Source organism: Myxine glutinosa, chromosome 7 (genome assembly GCF_964187855.1).
Source record: "Myxine glutinosa chromosome 7, kmMyxGlut1.1, whole genome shotgun sequence".
Lineage (NCBI taxonomy): Eukaryota > Metazoa > Chordata > Myxini > Myxiniformes > Myxinidae > Myxine > Myxine glutinosa.
The window spans coordinates 121,128,346-121,154,232 of NC_136267.1; the positions used below are offsets into that span (position 1 = coordinate 121,128,346).

Sequence of the window (25,887 nt, forward strand, 5' to 3'; positions counted from 1 at the left end):
TAAAGCCATTAGGCTTGATGGATGTATTGATTCGTTATCGGGACCAGCAAGCGGTGTTGCCCTGCATGTGGTTGATAGTTCTGGACCATCTCTACTTGATCGTGATTGGTTGCACACCAATCGTCTGGATTGGGCAAACATTTACAGTGTCCATACGTCATTTGTCTCCTTCGTGCTTGGAGAGGATCTTGGAAAAAACACCAAGTTCTATTTGTGCCTGAACTTGGGAAGTTCAAAGGTGCTCAAGGTCACCTGCACCTGAAGGAGGGTGTCGGTCTGCGATTCTGTAAGCCTTAACCGGTGCAACTTCGCCCTTCTCGATCGGGTCAAAGCAGAGCTCTATCGATTGGAAAAGATTGGGGGTCATTGAACTGGTGGAACACTCTGAGTGGGTGATGCCCGTGGTCACAGTGCTTAAGTGGAATGGAGGTATTCGCCTGTGTGGTGATTTTAAAGCGACTGTTAACCCCAACCTCTGTGTGGAGCAGTATCCACTCCCATCCATTGACGAGATATACTGCAAAGTTGGCGGGGAGTCGGTACTTCACGAAGTTGGACTTACGCGATGCGTACTTTCATCTTGAGATCGCTCTGGAGGATCGTCACCTCCTTACCATCAATACGTGTCAGGGTATGTACCAGTATACCCGTCTTTGTTTCAGGATCACTTCAGCTCCGGCCATGTGGCAGAAGGAGATGAATCCTCTTTGTACCGAATTACCTGCACAATGCTACTTGGATGACATCCTCATTGCGGGCACCACGGCCGAACAACAGCTTGAGAACATTGACAAGGTGATGTCTAAGTTAGCTGCTCATGGCCTTCTCTTGAACAAGGACAAATGCTTATTCTTTCAGAAGCGAGTGGAGTACCTGAGGCATGTCATCACCCCAGAGGGGCTGTCAAAAGCCCCTCAGAAAGTCGTCGCTATAGCCGACATGCCCAGCTCAAGGGACAAAGTTTAGCTTCGTTCCTTCATTGGGCTTGCTCATTATTACCTGAGGTATGTCAGCAACCTGAGCACTGAGCCTGCTCCGCAGACTCACATGCTGCATCGAGATGTTCGTTGGAGGTGGAGTTCGGTGGAACAAGCAGCATTTGAACGAGTGAAAGGTCGCCCTACTGCAGACACGGTACTCGCACATAATGAACCTTCACGTCCTCTCATTCTGGCGTGTGATAGCTCGTCGTACGGCATCGTTGCCGTCTTGTCTCAGGTAATGAATGACGGTGCTGTTCGGCCGGTGTGTGTTGCGTCACGTGCTCCGACAGCAGCAGAGCAGAACTATGCTCAGATTGAGTGTGAAGCACTGAGTTTGGTATGGGGTGTGTTTAAATTTTGTCAGTACTTGATAGGTCGGAATTTTCTCCGACAAACCTATAATCGGCCGCTTCAGTTCTTGTTTAATCCTCAGAAAACCATTCCAGTCACTACCGCTGCTCGACTACAGAGATGGTGTCTTGTCCTCAGTGCGTACCACTATGAAATCAAATTTTGTGCCTCCAAACGCTCGCTAACTGTAATGGCCTGCCCCGATTGCCATCTACAAAGGCCGGTGCCGAACCTGCGGATGAGGTCGAGGTGTTCATGTTGGAACAGATTTAATCTGGTCCGGTAATCGCTGCGGAAGAGGCTGCTGCCATTCGTCGTGATCCTGTGCTGTCACATTTTGCACACATTGTTTTGTCAGGTTCTTGGCGTGAGTTGCCCTTGACGTCAGAGTATGCTCCATACGTATCACGTGCGTCCGAGCTGTCTTTAGCTCAAGGTTGTGTAATGTGGGCCATGAGGGTGGTCATTCCTGCTGCTTTACGTCAACGCTGTCTCAATGAGTTGCATGAGGGTCATTTGGGTATGGTCAAAACAAAGTTTAGCCGGGAGTTTGTTGTGTCCCAGGCTTGATGCGGACATCGAGCGGACGGTAAAAACGTGATACGTGTCAAACTGATGCTGATAATCCCTCACGTGTGTCGTTGTTATGGCCGCCTGTTGATAGAATGTGGCAGCGCGTTCCTGTGGATTTTGCAGGGCCAATCATGGGCCGCATGTTTCTGGTGGTGATCGACGCTTTCTCAAAGTGGCCAGAAGTAGCTATAATGGAGTCCACCTCGGCAGAGAACACGGTGGAGCATCTGAGTATTTTTGTGAACAACGGGGTTCCGGAGATTTTAGTTTCGGATAATGGTTCACAGTTTGTATCTGAGGTGTTTGCTGTGTTCATGCATGCTAATGGTATCAAACACCTGAGGTTGGCACCTTACCACCCAGCTACAAATGGCCAGGCTGAGTCATTTGTCAAAGCGTTGAAACATGCCTTGCATAGAGGCCAAGCGGTTCGATGTGTGCAGAGTAGGGTTGATGTGTTTTTGCATGTCTATCGTAATTCAGTGCATTCTACTACACAGGAAACGCCTGCATTCCGCATGTATGGCCGACAGTTGCAGTCGCGCCTGGTTTTGCTTCGACCTGGTACACCTGAAGTTGTTATGGCAACCAATGTTCGTTCATTCATGGTGGACCAGCCAGTTTCGGCACGGGACTATGTACACCGACAGAAATGGGTGCTGGCTGTTGTGGTCCGAGTTTTCGGTCCGGCTAACTACCTTGTTCATACTTCGTCCGGGCTTATCTGGAAATGTCATGTGAATCAGTTGTTGGCTCGCTGGTCTGGTCATTCACCCACAACCAATTCCGTTCCGCCGTGCGATGTGTCCTCATCCATTGAGGTGCCCGTGACCACGTTTCGGCCAGCTGCCCATCCATCTGTGGAGCCTGATGTTCATGGCAGTGAGAGTAGTGTGGATGTTCCTCCGGTTTAAGTTGAGCCTAGTTTAGTGTCCGGCGGGGAGCCGTCATCTGTTTCCAATGTCTCACCGTTGCCGGTCGTGTCCACGGCTCAATGCCCGCATGTTTCTTCTCAACGCATTGTGTGAGCAGCATATTTGAAAGACGATGGGACTTACGGGGGAGGAGTGTAGTGCCGTGTACGGCCGAGTGAGGCCGCTGTGAGTGGTCCCGATAGAAGCTTCTGTGGGCGGGGCCGAGTTTGGCCTGCGTTGCCGTTGCCTGGAATAAAGATGGTGCTTGATGCTCTCTGCGTGTCCGCATCTTTATAACAAAGACCAAAGGTGGGCACAGTTAATACTCGTTGTGTTAAAACCACTTGTATGACCATGCATTCTGGTCCTTCGGGGTCAGGATGCATGTGTTTTGAATGACCATGCGCTTCAGCCTTGGGGTTGAAGTGCATGTGTATGCTAATGGGACAGTCTTGATAGACGGTGTGCCTTGGCCGTGGGGTCAAGGTACACGTCCGAGGCTGTTCAAATGTTTGATTTTTTACCTTTTTTATTATAAAAAAGGCAGGCCAAAGCGCTGGCCTCAAAAAGCACAGTTAATCAAAAAGTTAACTTCGTTATCCGTTAATCCGTTGACCAAAAAGTTAACTTCGATAACCGTTAATTAGTTAATTCGTTTAAAATGTAACGAAAATTATCGATAAACCGTTAACGTTAATTTTTACTATTGAAAAAACCCCCCCAAAAAACAGTTTTTTGCTCTAAAACCACCTAAAAAAAGTGCCAAAACTATAAAAGAAGCCTTTTTTTGGGTGTTTTTAAGGGCTTTAGAACATGGGCCGGCCTAACATGTTAAGGGGCCTGATTTAAAAAAAAAATTGCGGGGCCCACATACCACAGCACAATACAGAACAGCACACGACAGCACAGTACAGCACACTATAGCACACTATACCACACGATCGCACAGCACAGTACAGCACACCACAGCACAGGACAGATGCGCGTTCATTGTCCCCCGTCGCTCAGCGGAGCGAAAGGGGGACTATGGCTTTCCCCTCCGTCCGTGTGTCCGTCCGTCCGTCCGTGCGTGCGGGCGTGCGTGTGTGCGTGCGTAAGCGAAGGACCGCATTCGAATTTGGTGTGTGGGTGCAACCCACGTCAAAATCCAAGATGGCCGCCGCCATGTATGTCTGATGCCATGTATGTCTGAACCTTGTAACCTGCATATCTTGAAAAATAAGCGAAGAACCAACTTCTAATTTGATGTGTGGGTGTATCTCGCCATAAGGAAGAAAGCTATTGAAAATTGGGTCGCCACGTCAAAATCCAAGATGGCCGCCACCATATATATGTCTGAAACTTGTGAGCGAAATATCTCGAAAAATAAGCGAAGTACCAACTTCTAATCTGGTGTGTGGGTGTGTCTAGGCACAAGGAAGAACGCTGTTTAAAATCAGGCCGCCACGTCAAAATCCAAGATGGCCGCCTCCATGTATGTCTGACCCTTGTGAGCGAAATATCATATCATAGCATGTTTTCTGCGTGTTCCACTTTGTCAACTCACATCACTTCCCCGACGGGGGACCTAGGCGTAACGCTTGTTACCATTCACATTGATATCGCTCGCCAAGCCGATCGTTCCGAATCGAACTGTAATGTATGTTTGAAGTGCCTGCACCTGCAATTGAGAAGCAAGTACATGGTTGTTGTTGTTGGTTGTCCTAAGGGACCCCGAAAAATAAACGGAGTTCCGGCGCGGACCGGAGACGCTGCCCGTGCTTAGATCCCTCCCACAAACCGATCCCTCGCACAACCCGATCCCTCCCACAAGCCGATCCCTCCCACAAGCCGATCCCTCCCACAAGCCGATCCCTCCCACAAGCCGATCCCTCGCACAAACCGATCCCTCCCACAAACCGATCCCTCCCACAAGCCGATCCCTCCCACAAGCCGATCCCTCCCACAAGCCGATCCCTCCCACAAGCCGATCCCTCCCACAAGCCGATCCCTCGCACAACCCGATCCCTCCCACAAGCCGATCCCTCGCACAACCCGATCCCTCGCACAACCCGATCCCTCCCACAAGCCGATCCCTCCCACAAGCCGATCCCTCCCACAAGCCGATCCCTCCCACAACCCGATCCCTCCCACAAGCAGATCCCTCCCACAACCCGATCCCTCCCACAACCCGATCCCTCCCACAACCCGATCCCTCCCACAACCCGATCCCTCCCACAACCCGATCCCTCCCACAAGCCGATCCCTCCCACAAGCCGATCCCTCCCACAAGCCGATCCCTCCCACAAGCCGATCCCTCCCACAAGCCGATCCCTCCCACAACCCGATCCCTCCCACAAGCCGATCCCTCCCACAAGCCGATCCCTCCCACAAGCCGATCCCTCCCACAACCCGATCCCTCCCACAACCCGATCCCTCCCACAACCCGATCCCTCCCACAACCCGATCCCTCCCACAAACCCGATCCCTCCCACAAGCCGATCCCTCCCACAATGCGATCCCTCCCACAAGCCGATCCCTCCCACAACCCGATCCCTCCCACAACCCGATCCCTCCCACAACCCGATCCTTCCCACAACCCGATCCCTCCCACAACCCGATCCATCCCACAACCCGATCACTCCCACAACCCGATCCCTCCCACAAGCCGATCCCTCCCACAAGCCGATCCCTCCCACAACCCGATCCCTCCCACAACCCGATCCCTCCCACAAGCCGATCCCTCCCACAAGCCGATCCCTCCCACAAGCCGATCCCTCCCACAAGCCGATCCCTCCCACAACCCGATCCCTCCCACAACCCGATCCCTCCCACAAGCCGATCCCTCCCACAACCCGATCCCTCCCACAACCCGATCCCTCCCACAAGCCGATCCCTCCCACAAGCCGATGCCTCCCACAAGCAGATCCCTCCCACAACCCGATCCCTCCCACAAGCCGATCTCTCCCTCAACCCGATCCCTCCCACAAGCAGATCCCTCCCACAACCAGATCCCTCCCACAACCCGATCCCTCCCACGAGCAGATCCCTCCCACAACCCGATCCCTCCCACGAGCAGATCCCTCCCACAACCCGATCCCTCGCACGAGCAGATCCCTCCCACAACCCGATCCCTCGCACAAGCATATCCCTCCCACAAGCCGATCCCTCCCACAAGCCGATCCCTCCCACAAGCAGATCCCTCCCACAAGCCGATCCCTCCCACAAGCCGATTCCTCCCACAAGCAGATCCCTCCCACAACCCGATCCCTCCCACAAGCCGATCCCTCCCACAAGCCGATCCCTCCCACAAGCCGATCCCTCCCACAAGCCGATCCCTCCCACAAGCCGATCCCTCCCACAAGCCGATCCCTCCCACAACCCGATCCCTCCCACAAACCGATCCCTCCCACAACCCTATCCCTCCCACAAGCCGATCCCTCCCACAACCCGATGCCTCCCACAAGCAGATCCCTCCCACAACCCGATCCCTCCCACAAGCAGATCCCTCCCACAACCCGATCCCTCCCACAGGCCGATCCCTCCCACAACCCGATCCCTCCCACAACCCGATACCTCCCACAACCCGATCCCTCCCACAAGCCGATCCCTCCCACAAGCCGATGCCTCCCACAAGCAGATCCCTCCCACAACCCGATCCCTCCCACAAGCCGATCTCTCCCTCAACCCGATCCCTCCCACAAGCAGATCCCTCCCACAACCAGATCCCTCCCACAACCCGATCCCTCCCACAAGCAGATCCCTCCCACAACCCGATCCCTCCCACAAGCAGATCCCTCCCACAACCTGATCCCTCGCACAAGCAGATCCCTCCCACAAGCCGATCCCTCCCACAAGCCGATCCCTCCCACAAGCCGATCCCTCCCACAAGCCGATCCCTCCCACAAGCAGATCCCTCCCACAAGCCGATCCCTCCCACAAGCAGATCCCTCCCACAAGCAGATCCCTCCCACAACCCGATCCCTCCCACAACCCGATCCCTCCCACAAGCCGATCCCTCCCACAAGCCGATCCCTCCCACAAGCCGATCCCTCCCACAAGCCGATCCCTCCCACAACCTGATCCCTCCCACAAACCGATCCCTCCCACAAACCGATCCCTCCCACAACCCTATCCCTCCCACAAGCCGATCCCTCCCACAAGCCGATGCCTCCCACAAGCAGATCCCTCCCACAACCCGATCCCTCCCACAAGCCGATCCCTCCCACAAGCCGATCCCTCCCACAAGCCGATCCCTCCCACAAGCCGATCCCTCCCACAACCCATTGCCCTCCCACAACCCGATCCCTCCCACAACCCGATCCCTCCCACAACCCGATCCCTCCCACAACCCGATCCCTCCCACAACCCGATCCCTCCCACAAGCCGATCCCTCCCACAAGCCGATCCCTCCCACAACCCGATCCCTCCCACAACCCGATCCCTCCCACAACCCGATCCCTCCCACAAGCCGATCCCTCCCACAACCCGATCCCTCCCACAACCCGATCCCTCCCACAAGCCGATCCCTCCCACAAGCCGATCCCTCCCACAACCCGATCCCTCCCACAACCCGATCCCTCCCACAACCCGATCCCTCCCACAAGCCGATCCCTCCCACAAGCCGATCCCTCCCACAAGCCGATCCCTCCCACAACCCGATCCCTCCCACAAGCCGATCCCTCCCACAAGCCGGGTAGACCTTTAAATTTTTGGGTTAGCGGACTTGAGTTAACGGAAGTTAAATGTAACGGAAGTGAGTTTGTCCGATTATGATTTTCAAAGTTAACTTAAAAGTTAAATCGTCAACGAAAAGGTTAACTTCGTTAATTAACGATTAACGGTTTGGTGCCCAGCTTTGACAAAGACATTACAAAAGGTACATTACAGCTGAGCCATTGTGACTCTCCAAGACGAAAAATGTTCAGTTGTAGGAGTTGCGGATGACGAGAAGACGAGGCCGTTTCTTTGCTGTTCAAAGCTCCTTTATTCCAACAGCACTCTCTACGCGAACGGAACTCATACAGCTTTTATAACGCCAAAACCCTCTTCGGACCTGCCGAAGTCCGAAGTTGAATGTGGCTCCAACAACCGCACGCATGCCACACCCACACCATCAAAAGCCCCAGTGGCCCGTGCCCGTGGATTATGTCCCAATAAGGTAACCGCTACATGCGCCCCCACAGAATGCACTCGCACGGGCAATGTCAGTTTTTGGGGGGCCTTAACCACCCGGCCGAAACGACTGATGACCCGAGCAGGGACTGTGAGCGGCTTGTCGGTGGGCGGGCCAACCAGGGACTTACCTGACGGGGGACGGCCCCACCGTGGGGTTGAGCCAACCGAGGGGGCTGGTCAAGGCCTTGGGGGAGGCTGCTGAGTAGGAGTTGTAGTTGCGCGAGTTGTCGTTTTCTACACGCGAGTTGTAGTTGTAGAGTTTTCGCGAGTTGTAGTTGTAGTATGTAGGAGTTGCGCGAAGGTGACGAGCAGCAGTGCCGCCAGCGTCAGTGCGCGCTAAGGTGACGAGCAGCAGTGCTGCCAGCGTCAGTGTGCGTGAAGGTGACGAGCAGCAGTGCTCGGCCGCAGTGCGCGCGAAGGAGAGGAGCAGCAGTGCCGCCAACGTCTCGTACCTGCGTCCCTTCGGAGGATCCTGGAGAAGGCTCACCACTCTGGTCGCAGAGGAGGTGTTCGGCCACAGTGCGCGCGAAGGTGATGAGCAGCAGTGCTGCCCACGTCAATGTGCACGTCAGTGTGCGAAGGAGACGAGCAGCAGTGCTCGGCCTCAGTGCGCGCGAAGGAGACGAGCAGCAGTGCCGCCAACGTCTCCTACCTGCGTCCCTTCGGAGGATCCTGGAGATAGCTCACCACTCTGGTCGCAGAGGAGGTGCTCGGCCGCAGTGCGCGCGAAGGTGACGAGCAGCAGTGCTCGGCCGCAGTGCGCGCGAAGGTTACGAGCATCAGTGCTCGGCCTCAGTGCACGCGAAGGAGACGAGCAGCAGTGCCGCCAACGTCTCGTACCTGCATCCCTTCGGAGGATCCTGGAGAAGGCTCACCACTCTGGTCGCAGAGGAGGTGCTCGGCCACAGTGCGCGCGAAGGTTTTGAGCAGCAGTGCTCAGCCGCAGTGCGCGCGAAGGTTTCAAGCAGCAGTGCTCGGCCTCAGTGCGCGCGAAGTAGACGAGCAGCAGTGCCGCCAACGTCTCGTACTTGCGTCCCTTCGGAGGATCCTCGTCGCAATGGAGGAGCCGAGCGCAGACGCGACCCAACAATATGCCGTGTCGCCCGCGGAAATGTTCCGAAGGGCGGACTGGGCCTCAGCCTGCGTGAACCAAACGGCCGCTTGTCGTTCCCAAAACTCCGGCAGTTCGATCGAAACTGCGTTTGCCATGTTCGTTTGAAGTCCCCGAAAACGTTCAGGAACAGCCGGGGTCACCAATGTAGGAGTTGCGGATGACGAGAAGACGAGGCCATTTCTTTGCTGTTCAAAGCTCCTTTATTCCAACAGCACTCTACGCGAACGGAACTCATACAGCTTTTATAACGCCAAAACCCTCTTCGGAGGGCGTGGCTCCAACAACCGCGCGCACGCCACGCCCACACCATCAAAAGCCCCACTGGTCCGTGCCCGTGGATTATGTCCCAGTAAGGTAACCGCTACGGCGCTACACAGTCTTCAAATGCACACCAGATGTCATGAAGCCAAAAAGCTATACGAAGCGAAAAAAAATTCCTGCAATTTCTGGCCCGCTGGAGGGAAAGGTGTGGCCTGTAGAATGGCAGCGCTTGTGGCATAGACCACGAACTGACTTTTATATCCAAGATTGAGGCTAATGGAAGAGTCCTCACCTGTATTTACAAGGTTGACATTTCTTCTTCCATACGCAGCACAAGGCTACAGGGTAGCATAGTTGGCTCAGGGAGCAGCGGTGCTGCTGATGCAGTGCCCTTTGTCAGTTGAGGCAGGAATTTGTAATTTGTTCAGGGTGCTAGAGATGTCACACCTACTCTTCGCGAAGGACACCGTGGGATGGTTAAAGTCCACCAACTAATGCTGCACAGAACTCCCATTTGACGTCCATTAACGAATCACCCTGCCTGTGAAACACAGGGAAGACAATTTATAGCTGGGTCGGAATTCAAACCCAGGCTAGATAGCTTTGCGACAACGAGTGGGTGTACCTCCAATCCATCCTTTCAGCCAGATTGAGGCTAATAGAACAGTCCACACTTGTCAATACAAGATTGAAGCTTATGCCACTGTCCACACCTGTATATAATAGTTTGAGGCTCATTAAACAATCTACACCTGCATATACAAGACCGAGGCTCATGGAACAGTCCACACCTGTATATATATATCAGATCGATCCTGAATGAACAGTACACACCTGTACATACAAGACTAAGATCCATGGAACAATCTACACCTGCATATACAAGTATGGGGCTCATGGAGAACAGTCCACACCTGTATATACAAAGTCGATGCTCATTGAACAGTCCACATCTGTATATACAAGTATAGCCACATTATTTGCCGATCCATTGAAGATTTAGGAACGTTTATCAAATGGTGCAATATTCAGTTGAATCTCGAAAAAACCAGGTTTATACACACAACACACCAACTACACACACACAAAACACCCACCAAAATAAACACCAACACACACACACACAACACACCCACCAAAACAAACACCAACACACACACACAAACACAGGCAACAACATACACGCAACACACCCATCAACATACACACAGCACACCCACCAAAACAAACACCAACACACACACCAACAAACACAACACACACACCAACAAACACAACACACCCACCAACAAACACAACACACACACCCACAACACATATACAGACATACACACAGACATACACAAACACATACAACACACCCACCAACACACACAACACACCCATCAACACACACACAACACACCCACAACTCCACCTCAAATTTGTCATTGTTCCATGACACCTTGTACACCATTTACAATGAACTCGTGTCATTATGGAATGAATGTCTGTGTTTCCTGTTTGTAATTCGGTGAAAGACCAGGATTTGTCATTAACTCGCATCTTCACTGACTGGTGGATCATTGTGTGTTGACCTTCTTTGACAGAGCCATTGTGGGGAATGATCGGCGGAGCAGTTTTTGCTTTCGTGATGTTTGTGCTCATCTGTACAGTGACAGCCATTTTTTTCTGGAAGAGAAGGTCGGCACAGATGTGAGTCTTTTTTGGAAAGATCAGATATCTATGGTGTTGTGTTGAATTATTATTCGTTTTAAAGGTGTAAAAGGCAGTTGTTGGCTTAATGGTAAACGTGGCTGGTTTAAGATCTCAAAGTCCTGAGTTTGAGCACCTGTCAAGCCGTTGAATTAACACCAGGTGGGTTGACTCAGGCTGTCATCCTTCTGAGGTTGGTAAAATGACTACCAGCTTACCTGGAAGAATGAGCCATTTGAGTATCCTGCGTCGGAGTGGCAACCTGTCCAGGATTGTGCCCAATAGCCAAGAAACTGCTTCGGCAGCCCTTTGCATCTGAAGATACAAAAGCAATAGTCTTCTTCTTCTTGAAGGTGTGAGGAATCATCTTGTGCAGGAATTTTCTCGAATTTGTTTGGGCTGTTGGTGATAACTCTTACTCTTTATGTAAGACACAGTGGGATCTTGAACATCCATCGTAATGCGAGCAGATGGGACACCCAGTTTAACGTCAATCCGAGGGAATTTGCATTTTGTGATGCAAGGACCAATCTGACAGTTCATGATATGGTTAGAAATCAAACTCAGGTTCAATGGCTCGTAGGTAAGTGCACCCACCTGTACACCATGCTGTGGGACGACCTGGCATCGGATACCCCATCCCATTTCTCTTTTCCTTGAAAAAGATTATTTAATGAACATGTCTTATTTAGTTTCCTTGACACAACAGCAAGAAAACAAAAAGTGTATGAGTGTTTGGGAGAGGAAGCGTGGGAATACCGAGTTATAAATAAAGGCTCTGTGATGATGGGGGCATCACTGTGGAATCTTTATTTATAGCAAAATTAAAGTATATTTGTCAGTTGCGTTTCTTATTCTGTCTGTCTGTTTGTCACCCGCCTACAAGTCACAATTCTAAACCGATTGTCAAGAAACTTCACCAAGGTATAAAGGTCGTCACAATTGAGAAGTCTATTGATTTTGAGGTCAAAGGTCACCTGGAGGTCAAATTTCGCAAATCATCATTTTCAATCCAATTGACTTGAAAATTGAACAGAATTCGTATATTATGTCACTGAATTGGGAAACCAACTATTTTAATGTCAAGGTCAAAGGTCAACTCAAGGTCAAACTTCTATTTTCATCTGAAAAATCATCAATTTCCATCCGATTGGCTTGTAAATTGAACAGCATTTGTATATTGAGCCACTGAATTGGGAAACCAACTATTTTAAGGTCAAAGGTCAACTCAACGTCAAACTTCCATAATCATGAATTTTCATCTGAAAAATCATCAATTTCTATCCGATTGACTTGGAAATTGAACAGCATTTGTATGTTGTCACTGAATTGGGAAACCAACTACTTTAAGGTCAAAGGTCAACTCAACGTCAAACTTCTATAATCATGAATTTTCATCTGAAAAATCATCAATTTCTATCCGATTGACTTGAAAATTTAACAGCATTTGCATAGTGCCTCACTGAATTGGGAAACCAACTATTTTAAGGTTAAAGGTCAACTCAAGGTCAAACTTCTAAAATCATCAATTTTATTCTGAAAAAGAATCAATTTTACTCCGATTAGCCCGAGCTTCGGTTAAGATAGTCAATTTTAATGTTGATGACATGGACATTTGATGTATCTATTGCAACTTTTTTGGGGAGGCCAGGGGTGGATTTTGCAAGTATCGTGCGAGCACGTCTTTCGAGTTTATTCATTAGTGTGTTTGTTGAGTGTTTTATTTACACCTCATTTGTTCCAATTGTAATTGGAAGGAAACGTTTGTGCAAGTCATGCTTTTTCATGTTTGTTTAGCAGTTATAATTGAATATAACTGCATGTCTTATGAGTGGTGGCCTGCGTTATTTTCTTTGCATGCCATTTGTGTTTTCAACTTGATAACAACGTTGAATGTTTCGTTCCAGACATCGATGCCATGGTCACGGCGCCATTAAACTTCAAGATAACATCGCTTGTCAAAAGCCTTGCCGTAGGTCAGTGTGGGTCAGTTGAGAGTCGGAATGGGGAATTCAGTTGTTTGCTTGGATGTCTGGATTTAAAAAACCATACGTTATTAAATCATCATGATTTATTTGGTTTGTACAAAGTTTAATTCAACCCATTCTGGCCAACACTGTATAATTGTAAATTGGTGCAAGTACACAAGGATACAGAAGGAACTTTGATGCAGGAGGATGCCATTTAGCCCATCTTCTCTGTGACATATACCTAAAATATATACACATTTTGAAGAACAATACCTGAAACAAACAACGAAGTTTATTATTGTTCTTTGGTGCAACACAAAACAATGAATTCAAATTCAAATGAATTCAAATACTTGAATGCTGATAACCATCTTGAATGCTGATAACCATCTTGAATGCTGATAACCATTTTGAATGCTGATAACCATCTTGAATGCTGATAACCATTTTGAATGCTGATAACCATCTTGAATGCCGATAACCATCTTGAATGCCAATAACCATCTTGAATGCCAATAACCATCTTGAATGCCAATAACCATCTTGAATGCCAATAACCATCTTGAATGCCAATAACCATCTTGAATGCTGATAACCGTCTTGAATGCTGATAACCATCTTGAATGCCAATAACCATCTTGAATGCCAATAACCATCTTGAATGCCAATAACCGTCTTGAATGCTGATAACCATCTTGAATGCCAATAACCATCTTGAATGCCAATAACCATCTTGAATGCCAATAACCATCTTGAATGCTGATAAGCATCTTGAATGCTGATAACCATTTCAAATGCAAATAACCATCTCGAATGCTGATAACATCTTGAATGCTGATAACCATTTCAAATGCAAATAACCATCTTGAATGCTGATAACCATCTCGAATGCTGATAACCATTTCAAATGCAAATAACCATCTCGAATGCTGATAACCATTTCGAATGCAAATAACCATCTTGAATGCTGATAACCATCTCGAATGCTGATAACCATTTCAAATGCAAATAACCATCTTGAATGCTGATAACCATCTCGAATGCTGATAACCATCTCGAATGCTGATAACCATTTTGAATACAAATAACCATCTCGAATGCTGATAACCATTTTGAATGCAAATAACCATCTTGAATGCTGATAACCATTTTGAATGCTGATAACCATTTTGAATGCTGATAACCATTTTGAATGCAAATAACCATCTTGAATGCTGATAACCATCTTGAATGCTGATAACCATCTTGAATGCTGATAACCATCTTGAATGCTGATAACCATTTCAAATGCACATAACCATCTCGAATGCTGATAACCATCTCGAATGCTGATAACCATTTCGAATGCTGATATCCATTTCGAATGCAAATAACCATCTCGAATGCTGATAACCATCTCGAATGCTGATAACCATTTCAAATGCTGATAACCATTTCAAATGCTGATAACCATTTCAACTGCTGATAACCATCTTGAATGTTGATAACCATCTCGAATGCTGATAACCATCTCGAATGCTGATAACCATCTCGAATGCTGATAACCATTTTAAATGCTGATAACCATTTCAAATGCTGATAACCATCTCAAATGCTGATAACATCTTGAATGCTGATAACATCTTGAATGCTGATAACATCTTGAATGCTGATAACCATTTCAAATGCAAATAACCATTTCGAATGCTGATAACCATTTCGAATGCAAATAACCATCTTGAATGCTGATAACCATCTCAAATGCTGATAACCATTTCGAATGCTGATAACCATTTCAAATGCAAATAACCATCTCGAATGCTGATAACCATTTCAAATGCAAATAACCATCTCGAATGCTGATAACCATTTCAAATGCAAATAACCATCTCGAATGCTGATAACATCTTGAATGCTGATAACATCTTGAATGCTGATAACCATTTCGAATGCAAATAACCATCTTGAATGCTGATAACCATCTCGAATGCTGATAACCATTTCAAATGCAAATAACCATCTCGAATGCTGATAACCATTTCGAATGCAAATAACCATCTTGAATGCTGATAACCATCTCGAATGCTGATAACCATTTCAAATGCAAATAACCATCTTGAATGCTGATAACCATCTCGAATGCTGATAACCATCTCGAATGCTGATAACCATTTTGAATGCAAATAACCATCTCGAATGCTGATAACCATTTTGAATGCAAATAACCATCTTGAATGCTGATAACCATCTCGAATGCTGATAACCATTGTGAATGCTGATAACCATTTTGAATGCTGATAACCATTTTGAATGCAAATAACCATCTTGAATGCTGATAACCATCTTGAATGCTGATAACCATCTTGAATGCTGATAACCATCTCGAATGCTGATAACCATTTCGAATGCTGATAACCATTTCAAATGCAAATAACCATCTCGAATGCTGATAACCATCTCGAATGCTGATAACCATTTCGGATGCAAATAACCATCTCGAATGCTGATAACCATTTTGAATGCAAATAACCATCTTGAATGCTGATAACCATCTCGAATGCTGATAACCATTTTGAATGCTGATAACCATTTTGAATGCTGATAACCATTTTGAATGCAAATAACCATCTTGAATGCTGATAAACATCTTGAATGCTGATAACCATCTCGAATGCTGATAACCATTTCGAATGCTGATAACCATTTCAAATGCAAATAACCATCTCGAATGCTGATAACCATCTCGAATGCTGATAACCATTTCGAATGCAAATAACCATCTCGAATGCTGATATCCATTTCGAATGCAAATAACCATCTCGAATGCTGATAACCATCTCGAATGCTGATAACCATCTCGAATGCTGATAACCATTTCGAATGCTGATAACCATTTCAAATGCAAATAACCATCTCAAATGCTGATAACCATCTCGAATGCTGATAACCATCTCGAATGCTGATAACCATTTCGAATGCAAATAACCATCTCGAATGCTGATAACCATTTCGAATGCAAATAACCATCTCGAATGCTGATAACCATCTCGAATGCTGATAACCATCTCGAATGCTGATATCCATTTCGAATGCAAATAACCATCTCGAATGCTGATAACCATCTCGAATGCTGATAACCATTTCAAATGCTGATAACCATTTCAAATGCTGATAACCATTTCAAATGCTGATAACCATTTCAACTGCTGATAACCGTCTTGAATGTTGGTAACCATCTCGAATGCTGATAACCATCTCGAATGCTGATAACCATCTCGAATGCTGATAACCATTTCAAATGCTGATAACCATCTTGAATGTTGATAACCATCTTGAATGCTGATAACCATCTTGAATGCTGATAACCATCTCGAATGCTGATAACCATTTAGAATGCAAATAACTATCTTGAATGCTGATAACCATCTCGAATGCTGATAACCATCTCGAATGCTGATAACCATCTCGAATGCTGATAACCATCTTAAATTCTGACATGAGAATAATATTTTAATGCACAGGGGAGGGTGGGTGTCAGGTACACTCTGTACATGGGGGAGTAAGGCCAATAATCCTGTTGCATATCATATGTAAGAAATGTATGAGCTACTCGCTTGCTCTGTATCGTAACGAATAGTAAGTTTGGTAAAGCGTTATGATCATTATGATGGTCATTATTCATTTTCCTTATCCTCAGGCCTGTTGAGTTGCTGCAATTTGAAAACCACTTCAAGAAGCTGCAAGCCGACTCCAGCTACGTTCTCTCGCAAGAGTTTGAAGTAAAATTACTTCCTTGTATTTTTATTTTTTCAATGCGGATGAGAGATGAGTTTTAGTGGTCAAATGGCACATCTAAACTGGTACATTTTAGGAACCCTGACCTTGGTACATCTAAACCTTTATTTACTTACAAGGCCTTCATCCGCAGTTTGATGGAGTACTGCTCTTTTCTCTGGGCCGGCCGCCCTGCTCCACACCTTGCTCAGCTTGATGGCAAGGAAGCCAAGACCTTCAAAATCGTTTGAATCTGCCGTGGTGAAGCTGAGTCTCTGGGCCGATCACTTTCACATCGCAGACAGGTCGGTTGTCTCTCTGTCTTCTATCGCCTCCTCTCCGGTCTTGCACACTCTGGCCCTTCCGTGCTCTGCCCCAACACAGGGGTGGGAGGCTGTTCAGGGTGAACACCATCTGCCAGAAACCCACTTCTGGTGAGACTGGTAAAATCCAGACTCACTACTCACCTCCACTCATTTGTTGCCCTTCTTTCCCACCTGTGCAACCAATGTCCTCAGTCTCTTCAATCTCATTCTTCACTCCAAGTCTTCAAGACAGCTGTACACCACCATTTCAGATCGTCCCCAATCAAAAACCATGATCGTTTCTATCCTTGTTAAGCATACTCCCCCTCCTCCCCTACCCCAAGCCCACCTCCTTCCAAATTTCCATTTTTTTCTTCCCGAGAGTTTGCTTCTGTATCCATCTTGCCCATCCCATGCATTTGTCCAGGTCTCCCTCTATTTTATCCTTCAATCCTGCTGTTGGTGTTTCCACCCTCTCTCTGCTGTTGTTTCCACCCTCTCTCTGCTGTTGGTGTTTCCACCCTCTCTCTGCTGTTGCTTTTGTTCTGTTATGAGCTAGTTCAGTGTACTGAGCCTTGACCCTGCACATGAGCGCTTCCATGAGCCTTGACCCTGCACACAAAAAATATCTTGAAACCCTTCACCGTTTCATCTTATGAAGAAGGAATCTACATCAGACTATCAGGCTTCTGGGCCTTCTATTCCTTCTATTCCTGGGCCCTGCCTCTTTGAGGACCTCTGACCATGTTCCTGTCAAAGGCCACATCTCTTTGTCTACAGTGAGGGAGGAATCTGAATGCCACAGCATATGGCTCTTCACCTTTTACAAACTAGCAGGGACTGCATTCTTCCCTCTCACAAAAGGATTGCACCACCAGCCATCTCCACAGCACCTGGTGTTGATTCCACTTGGGAATACCTTCACAAAAGTCTACTTTCTCTCATGCGCCTGTGGTGAGGCAGTTTCATTCTGGAGGTTTTTAAAAAATTTTTATGGAAGGTTAGTCTGACTAATAAACTTTAGTTCACTCCATAAGGCTCCACACCAAATGTGTGTCCATAGCGAAGCAAGCCATAAAACATCAACTTACAAATCTCAACGCTGAACTCTCCAACGTCCAACCAGTCTCCTTCCTCCAAGTCATGGTGGTGCCCTGTCAACACTGTACCTGGTGTATGTTTACTTCTATTCCATCCCTCACCTTAATTGGCTGCAATGCAGACTCTGCCCAAGATCTTGCATATAGGAACTTAAATTGCAAGAAACTCATTATTATTATTACTTATTAGGCTTCCAAGCAGACAGGTGGGAGGCTTATTGTCGTTGGGATTATTACTATTGTAGCTCTTTTGTTTTTTTGCAAAATGTCCGATTTTTGCGAAATGATTTTCCAATAAACCGTTACACTATGCCAATCTATGAATGATTCGCTATCTATGATTCGATGATTCACTATCTATGCAAATCTATGATTGGCTATGCCAATGTGCGAATTTTTATAGCACGCCCTTGGAACATGATCCGAAAGGTTTTTTTTTTGTTTTGTTTTTTGACCCTTTATTGGTGGCCATCTTGGATTTTGTTCCAAACAAACAATCTCCAGAACTACTAAACCGATCGTCATTAAATTTGGCAGTTGGCTCAAGCACCCCAAGGAGGTATTTAAGTGTGAGTTTGAAGCTTCTGCTCTAAAAACTCTGAAGGCTTGCTATTGGTAGAAGGTGTGCAAAATGCTTTCTCTGTGTAGTTTGGCCAGCTGATGCTGAATGGGCCACAAAAAGTAACATACTTTACATACTTCTTCCTGCTGATGATGGATTTGGGCTCCATTTTCCCCAAAAACATACGAAGGGGCTCCATGTGGGTGGCAGATCCGTAATGCTTGGATTCTGGCAGCCCTGCTCGCAGTTCTAGTTATTCGTCCCTACCCGGAGGGGACTATAGGTTTGCTTTCCATCTGTCAGTCCTACCTGTGGTTTTCTGCACCTTTTTTCCAAATCCTTTAACATATTCATCTGAACCCTGGAACATGGCTTTATTATGATAAGTTGCAGAACATGTTTGAGTTTTGGGACGTTTTGCCAATTTTTCACAGAGTTATGCTCTTTTTGCTTGGAACAAGAACATTCATAGGGACTGTTAGGGGACATTTGTTGCAAAGCAATTCTCCCTCTAATTATAATTACTGTATTGTTAATATTATTATTATTCAGACCTTTGGTCTTATCTCTGTTCACTGTTGTAGGCCTGCCTAGTCCAGCAAAATTCCATCATAGTTGTAAAAAACGATTTGGAAAGCATTCATCAATTCTTTCTAACAAATGTATCAAACTTGTTTCTCAGAGTCTTAAAGAAGTGGGGAGACATCAAAGCCAAGATTCTGCATTGTTGTCTGAGAACAGAGGGAAAAACCGTTACAATAACATCCTGCCTTGTGAGTAACTCCCAGTTGCCTCTATTGCCATGCCCTGCTCTCGATTGGCACCTGTTGTTCACACAAACCAAAATGTGCATGAGCATCCTTCGGCTGCACAAGTGATGATGCCAACAATAAATTGTTTTATTTTTATGGATAGCACGCAGAGGAAGGGATAAGCCTGTTGGCACACAAGTGGCCCTTGGCAGTGAAGACATTGCCCAACATCTCACCTCAGGTGGCTGAAAAAGGCCATTGACGGTCGCTCTGGAGTGAGTGGTGGTACTTATCCAGATTGGCTAGGAAAAACTACACTACCACTGTTGGTTTTAATTCGGGCTCACCTGCTCGGAGCAGTTTTTTTTGAAGGTCCTCGAAACTCGCCTTTCACACTTCCGTGATTTGTTGATATAAGGTCAGCACGAGAAGTCAGGTAGTAGGAGTTGGCCTAGAAGACACTTTTGAGATGACCATAAGGAGGTAATTTGAGGAGATGAGGTTGTCATCCCTCAACCCCACCCTTTCGACCCTAAAATGGAGTCACAAAATGAATGTACGAGTCGTTCATACCTACCTGTAAAGTGTTGTGAAAAGCATGAATGTGGGCTAGGTGTTTCCTACATTTCATCCTTCACTAAATGTTTTGACAGATGACTCCACTCGTGTGAAGCTTTCCTGCCTTGATGATGATCCAAGCTCTGACTACATAAACTCGAATTACATTCCGGTAAAGAGCTCTTTCCTAGTTTTTACCAATTTGGGTCACACTTATCCTACTGGAAAATGAGTGACATGTCATGTGATCTTGAGTACAAATTGAGCTATTTGGCAGAGAGAACACAATGTTGATGCAGTTTTGGTTCTGGTTTAAACAAAGAGACATTGATGTGTACTTATTTACACATTTTAATGTACAAAGGTGCTCAGCATTTATTGATTATACACAAGATGTGCATTTGTAGGGCAGCAGGTTCCGGCGTGAGTTCATTGCAACACAAGGCCCACTGCCTGGCACAAAGGATGATTTCTGGCGCATGGTGTGGGAGCAGGGTGTCCACCACGTGGTCATGCTCACGCAGTGTGTGGAGCGTGGTCGGGTGAGTACGAAGCACAATTGGGGGTTCTCACCATTGTAAAAAAAAAATCGACTCGCTCTAAGATAGCTCTCAGACGTTTTGTGAAAGCAACGAGCATGGTGCATCATGGTTCCACCTACAACCCACCCTTATTACAATTCAGTCATGGTATTCCTGTTGCTGCATTCATTTTGTCTCTTATCCCAGCTGGCCAAAATAGATAGGTATCATTGCTAATGTCTGTAGCAAGCAAGGAGAGATTGGCCCAATATCACTCACTCACTCATATAAATATGTACTGCACTTAGTACTTTCTAGGTGGGCTGTAAAGCTGGAATTTTGCACAACAATGTAACTCGTAGCCACGATTCCTGGAAAAATCACAACTATCCGCAAATGAAAATATTTGTCTGAAAGTCGGCCATCGGAGCTTCACTCCCATTTACGGAGGGTCACGTGACCAAAGACAAAATGGCACGTTACGTGATATTGCATGCGCACGATCGCTCGACAAATAAACTGGTGTTTCTCGGTTTTGTGGCGGCATGTTTCGAGAAGTGTATACAACACAACAACAACATGCATTTTAAAGGCCATTTTCCCTACTAGAGCGGGGGTTAGCCTTGCGGTCCCCATGACAATGTTCTCCATTTTGCCCTATTTTCTGCATCTCTCCTTGTTAGCCCCCTTGCCCGCATTTCGTCTTCCACCATCTTTAGACAAGTCTTTCTCGGTCTTCCCCGTCCTCTACTTCCTTCTACATTCATTTCCATCACTCTTCTCAACCAGTCACTTTCATCCTTCCTCAACACATGACCAAACCATCTCAACCTATTCCTCTTCACAGCATCAATCACAGGCTCTATTCCCATCATCTTTCGCAATTCATCATTTGTCTTCCTCTCTCTCAACGATACTCCGCACATCCGTCGAACCATTCGCATTTCCACCCTTTCCAACCTTCGTTGCTGCTCTACGTTCATTACCCATGTCTCGCTCCCATAAATCATAACACTTCTCACACATGCAGCATACACCTTTCCCTTCAGCTTCAACGACACTCCCCTCATCATCAGCACACCACTCAGTTCCCGAAACTTCTTCCATGCACATCTCACTCTAGCAACCGTTGCCGAGTCTGATCCACCTTCTCCATTCAGCATGTCTCCGAGGTAGCAAAATGTTTTCACACCTTCCAGCTTCACGCCGTCTCCAAGATCCAACTCAACATTTCCTCCATCTGCAGCTCCCTCTGTGCACATCTTACATTTGAATGTAGCTGCCACACTGGTTAATGAGCCTCTCAGACCACTACATTTTTGATGAACCCACTCAGCGCACATTGTACATTGAATGGAGTTCACTCCGACACCCTTCCTACACACAGCACAGGGCCACTTCCCAGTTCTTTCAACCTCACCACATGCTTTACCACCTGCCATCACCTTCGTCTTTCCGATATTCACCTTCAGACCTTTTGTCTCCAAACATTCCTTCCACCTGTTCATCTTTTCCTTCAGTCCATCCATACTTTCCGCAATCAACACCAGATCATCTGCATACAACAACTCCCACGGTAAACCCTCCTTTACGTTCTGAGCCAGCACCTCCATCACAGCTACAAATAGTTGTGGACTTAGTACCGACCCCTGATGCACTCCCACCTTCACCTCAAACTCACCACTGTTCCCGTCCTTCGTCCTTACAGCTGTGCGCTTGTTTTGTGTGCGCGCTGTACACGCGTTTCGAGAAGTGTATGTGGGTTTTTATCATAACCGGATGGTGTTCAGTCATAAAAAAGTAGTAAACATTTATCGTTTATGGACGATATACAGTATAGAATAGAAAATATTACAGTGCATACTTTTAAGCAATGAATGTTGAAATATACAGCGCAACCTCTATAAAACACCCTATTTAGAACAAACTTCCACTTTTCACTGCAACATGCAACATGCAGACTTATTTTAGAGAATGCATATTTGTACCCTGCTATAACTACTCTTCAATAACTCACATACTCTTCACAAAAGATTGAAATGGAATCTTTAATGTCCACCAATAAATACTTCTGGCAGACTGGTCCTACGGCAATGGGAATGCCATTAAATCTCAGTTTTATCGAAATTCCCATTAAATGCAGAGCACCCTGATGACCTTGCATCAATTGACTTGCAATGCAACTGTGAAGCAGTACCTCCACTTCAACACATTAATGTACATTTGACTACACTAACTCCAGAGTTTGCTAATTCAACTACAATAACTCCAGTGTTTGCTAATTAAACTACACTAACTCCAGAGTTTGCTAAGTAAACTACACTAACTCCAGCATTTGCTTATTAAACTACACAAACTCCAGCGTTTGCTAATTAAACTACACGAACTCCAGTTTGCTAATTAAACTACACTAACTGCACAGTTTGCTAATTAAACTACACTAACTCCAGAGTTTGCTAATTAAACTACACTAACTCCAGAGTTTGCTAAATAAACTACACTAACTCCAGAGTTTGCTAATTAAATGACACTAACTCCTGCGTTTGTTAATTAAACTACACTAACGCCAGAGTTTGCTAATTACACTACACGAACTCCAGAGTTTGCTAATTAAACAACAATAATTCCAGAGTTTGCTAATTAAACTACACTAACTCCAGCGTTTGCTGCACTAACTCCAGAGTTTGAATTTGACTACACAAACTCCAGGGTTTGGTTAAAAGTTGAAAATTTTGTCTCTCACAGGTAAAGTGTGACCACTACTGGCCATTCGACCAGGATCCAATTTTCTATGGTGACCTCGTTGTACAGATGCTGTCAGAGTCAGTGCTGCCAGAGTGGACTCTTCGTGAATTTAAGGTTTTCATGGTACTGTTTGTTTTTCTTTCCACCTTTATTTTCATTGATCGACCACATTCATTCGTTGGGTACGACGGCATCCCACAACTGATTAATGGAGTGTTTCCAACAGGAAGACCCAACCCTAAGACCAAGAGTTGTGCGCCAGTTTCACTACACCGTGTGGCCTGACCATGGTGTGCCTGAAATGGCAGGCTCACTTATAAAGTTTGTGAGGACGGTACAAGATTACACGAACCGCACGCCTGGTGCAGGACCCACAATCGTGCATTGCAGGTGTGTATGCTGCTGTTCGACCGACAGATTACCCCTCCATTATTATAACTAGTGGGGTCACCCGTCTGAGCATGGAGGTGTATCGTTGCGATCCCACGGGCATGAAGGTGTATCGTTGCGATCGGTGCAGCCATTTTTGCTGTATCCGGGACAATAACGTTAGGCGGGAGTCCAAACCTGAAAATGCTGGAGACCAAAGGCTGAAATTGGAAAAACAATATAGCCTATTTTACTCGAGGGGGTCCCAGGATTACCCACCCAAAATTTTGTTGCGATTGGTGCAGCCATTTTTGCGGTACCTGGGAACGGACGGACACAGACGGATGGACATTTGGTGAATTATAGTAAGATAGGCAGCTTAGTGTCCACTTGAAAATAATTTTGGAGTGCTTTAGGTGAAAAGTAAAGCTGACCATTATTCAAAAGCAGTAAAGTAGGATGAACAAAACATTGGAGCTGTTTCATACCAAGTTAGGAAGATCTTGTTATCACGTTGAGGAACAATTTCTTTGACCACACACAGGTTCAACACACAGTTGTAAAGTAAACTGTGATTGCTTACAATGTGAGCAAAGTTCTTCCTGTGACCGTGCAGTGCTGGTGTTGGACGAACTGGAACACTCATCGCACTTGACAGGATTCTGCACCAAATGGACACCGCTTCCTGGGTGGACATTCACGGCACGGTGATGGATCTGCGGAGCCACCACATCCTGATGGTGCAGACAGAGGTGCATAAGCGCGTGTGTTAGGACCATACACCTACCCTCATTAGATCGTGAACACCACGGACGGGCCAGCATAATGAAGTTTCAAGTGTCTTGTTGACTACAAACAGCAGGCCATGTTTATGATGATCTTTGATGCATTCTGCACGAGTCAAAGAGCAACTTTGGTAGCATGATGCTTCTTTATCATTGTATCTTCTGCTTTTAGTGTCAATATGCCTTTCTACATCAATGTGTCATTGAGGAGATTTGGCTGAGGAAAGCGAGAAGCCTCCACGGCAATGCTTCATGCGCTTCCTTTGAGAACATCGGTGACCTATCCGGTGCGTATGGCCAAATAATAGTCAATTTATTTGTTTATATGGCACTGTCTTTCGAATTGACTCAAGAATATGTGAAAATCTATATTTTTAACCACATTATACCTTCCGATGCCATGGTTGGGAACCCATGCAACTGCCTGGTCACCAATAACTTTTTGAGTAGATTAATTTACCTAACCTGTCCAGTGCTGTCTACTAGGTGGTCCAGTCCTCACTTTATGGTTGACACTTAAATGCACTCATGTCGTTGGGCAGTAAAACCCTGTTTACCTTATGAACCCATTTGACGCTAACATGATGATGTCCTACCTACCTGCTTATTTTTAACAGTCAAGGCTCATGGAAGAGCTAGAACAAACAATTGATCAGGATGCAACTTAAGCAATCAGGATGCAACAAAGGGAACAACATAAAGAGAAGGGGGGAATGCCAACATCATGGCCGAGGGAGAAAACAAACTGAGATGGACAACAAGGGATGTGCGGGTAAGGATATGGGGAATGCAGGAGGTGGATAAGATCGATAGAGGAGCAAAAATTAAAAATAAATTGGAGGGGGATGGTTTAACAGGTGTAGAAAACATCATGGTTTTGGATGGGGGATGATCTGAGATGGTGGTGAACAGCTGTCTTGAAGCCCTGGAGGGAAGGATGAGATTAAAGAGAATGTGTAAGTTGGGTCCACAGATGGGGAAAAAGGAGGAACAAATGAGTGGAGGAGAACAATGATTGTGGATTTTGGGAGTTTCACAAGAAAGGGTTTGCTGGTGGACTGCGTGCCCTCTGGAGACACGTAGGAGGGGGGAGGATGGGCAAAACGCAGAGAGGGCAGAGGGTGAAGAAGACAGAGAGAGACCACTGAGCGGTCAGCGATAGCAAAGTGATAGGGCCATAGACTCAGCTTCGTCGCAAGAGATTCCAATGATCTTGAAGGCCTTGGTTTCCATGGCATCAAGCTGAGCAAGATTTGAGGCAGGGGAGCCAGACCAGAGGGGAGAGCAGTACTCCATCAACCTGCAGATGAAAGCCTTGTCGGTGAATTGGGGCTCATTTTGTGTGCACACAACCTCTGCAAAATGGACTTCTCAGGATTCCCAAATTTGATATACGATGGCAGACCTCATGGGTGGGGT

The 25,887-nt window shown here is 46.6% G+C and overlaps 1 protein-coding gene across 1 annotated transcript in view; it reads left to right on the top strand.

The window, feature by feature from the left end:
- Positions 1-25,887, top strand: part of LOC137430809 (receptor-type tyrosine-protein phosphatase beta-like) — a 51,622-nt gene that overhangs the window by 11,596 nt on the left and 14,139 nt on the right. The window contains exons 6-15 of the mRNA XM_078782731.1: positions 10,943-11,048; positions 12,956-13,024; positions 16,695-16,776; positions 19,421-19,511; positions 20,144-20,220; positions 20,456-20,590; positions 23,315-23,437; positions 23,541-23,704; positions 24,300-24,435; positions 24,641-24,755. Of these exons, the coding sequence (XP_078638857.1) occupies positions 10,943-11,048; positions 12,956-13,024; positions 16,695-16,776; positions 19,421-19,511; positions 20,144-20,220; positions 20,456-20,590; positions 23,315-23,437; positions 23,541-23,704; positions 24,300-24,435; positions 24,641-24,755 (1,098 nt within the window). The remainder of the gene's footprint in view (positions 1-10,942; positions 11,049-12,955; positions 13,025-16,694; positions 16,777-19,420; positions 19,512-20,143; positions 20,221-20,455; positions 20,591-23,314; positions 23,438-23,540; positions 23,705-24,299; positions 24,436-24,640; positions 24,756-25,887) is intronic.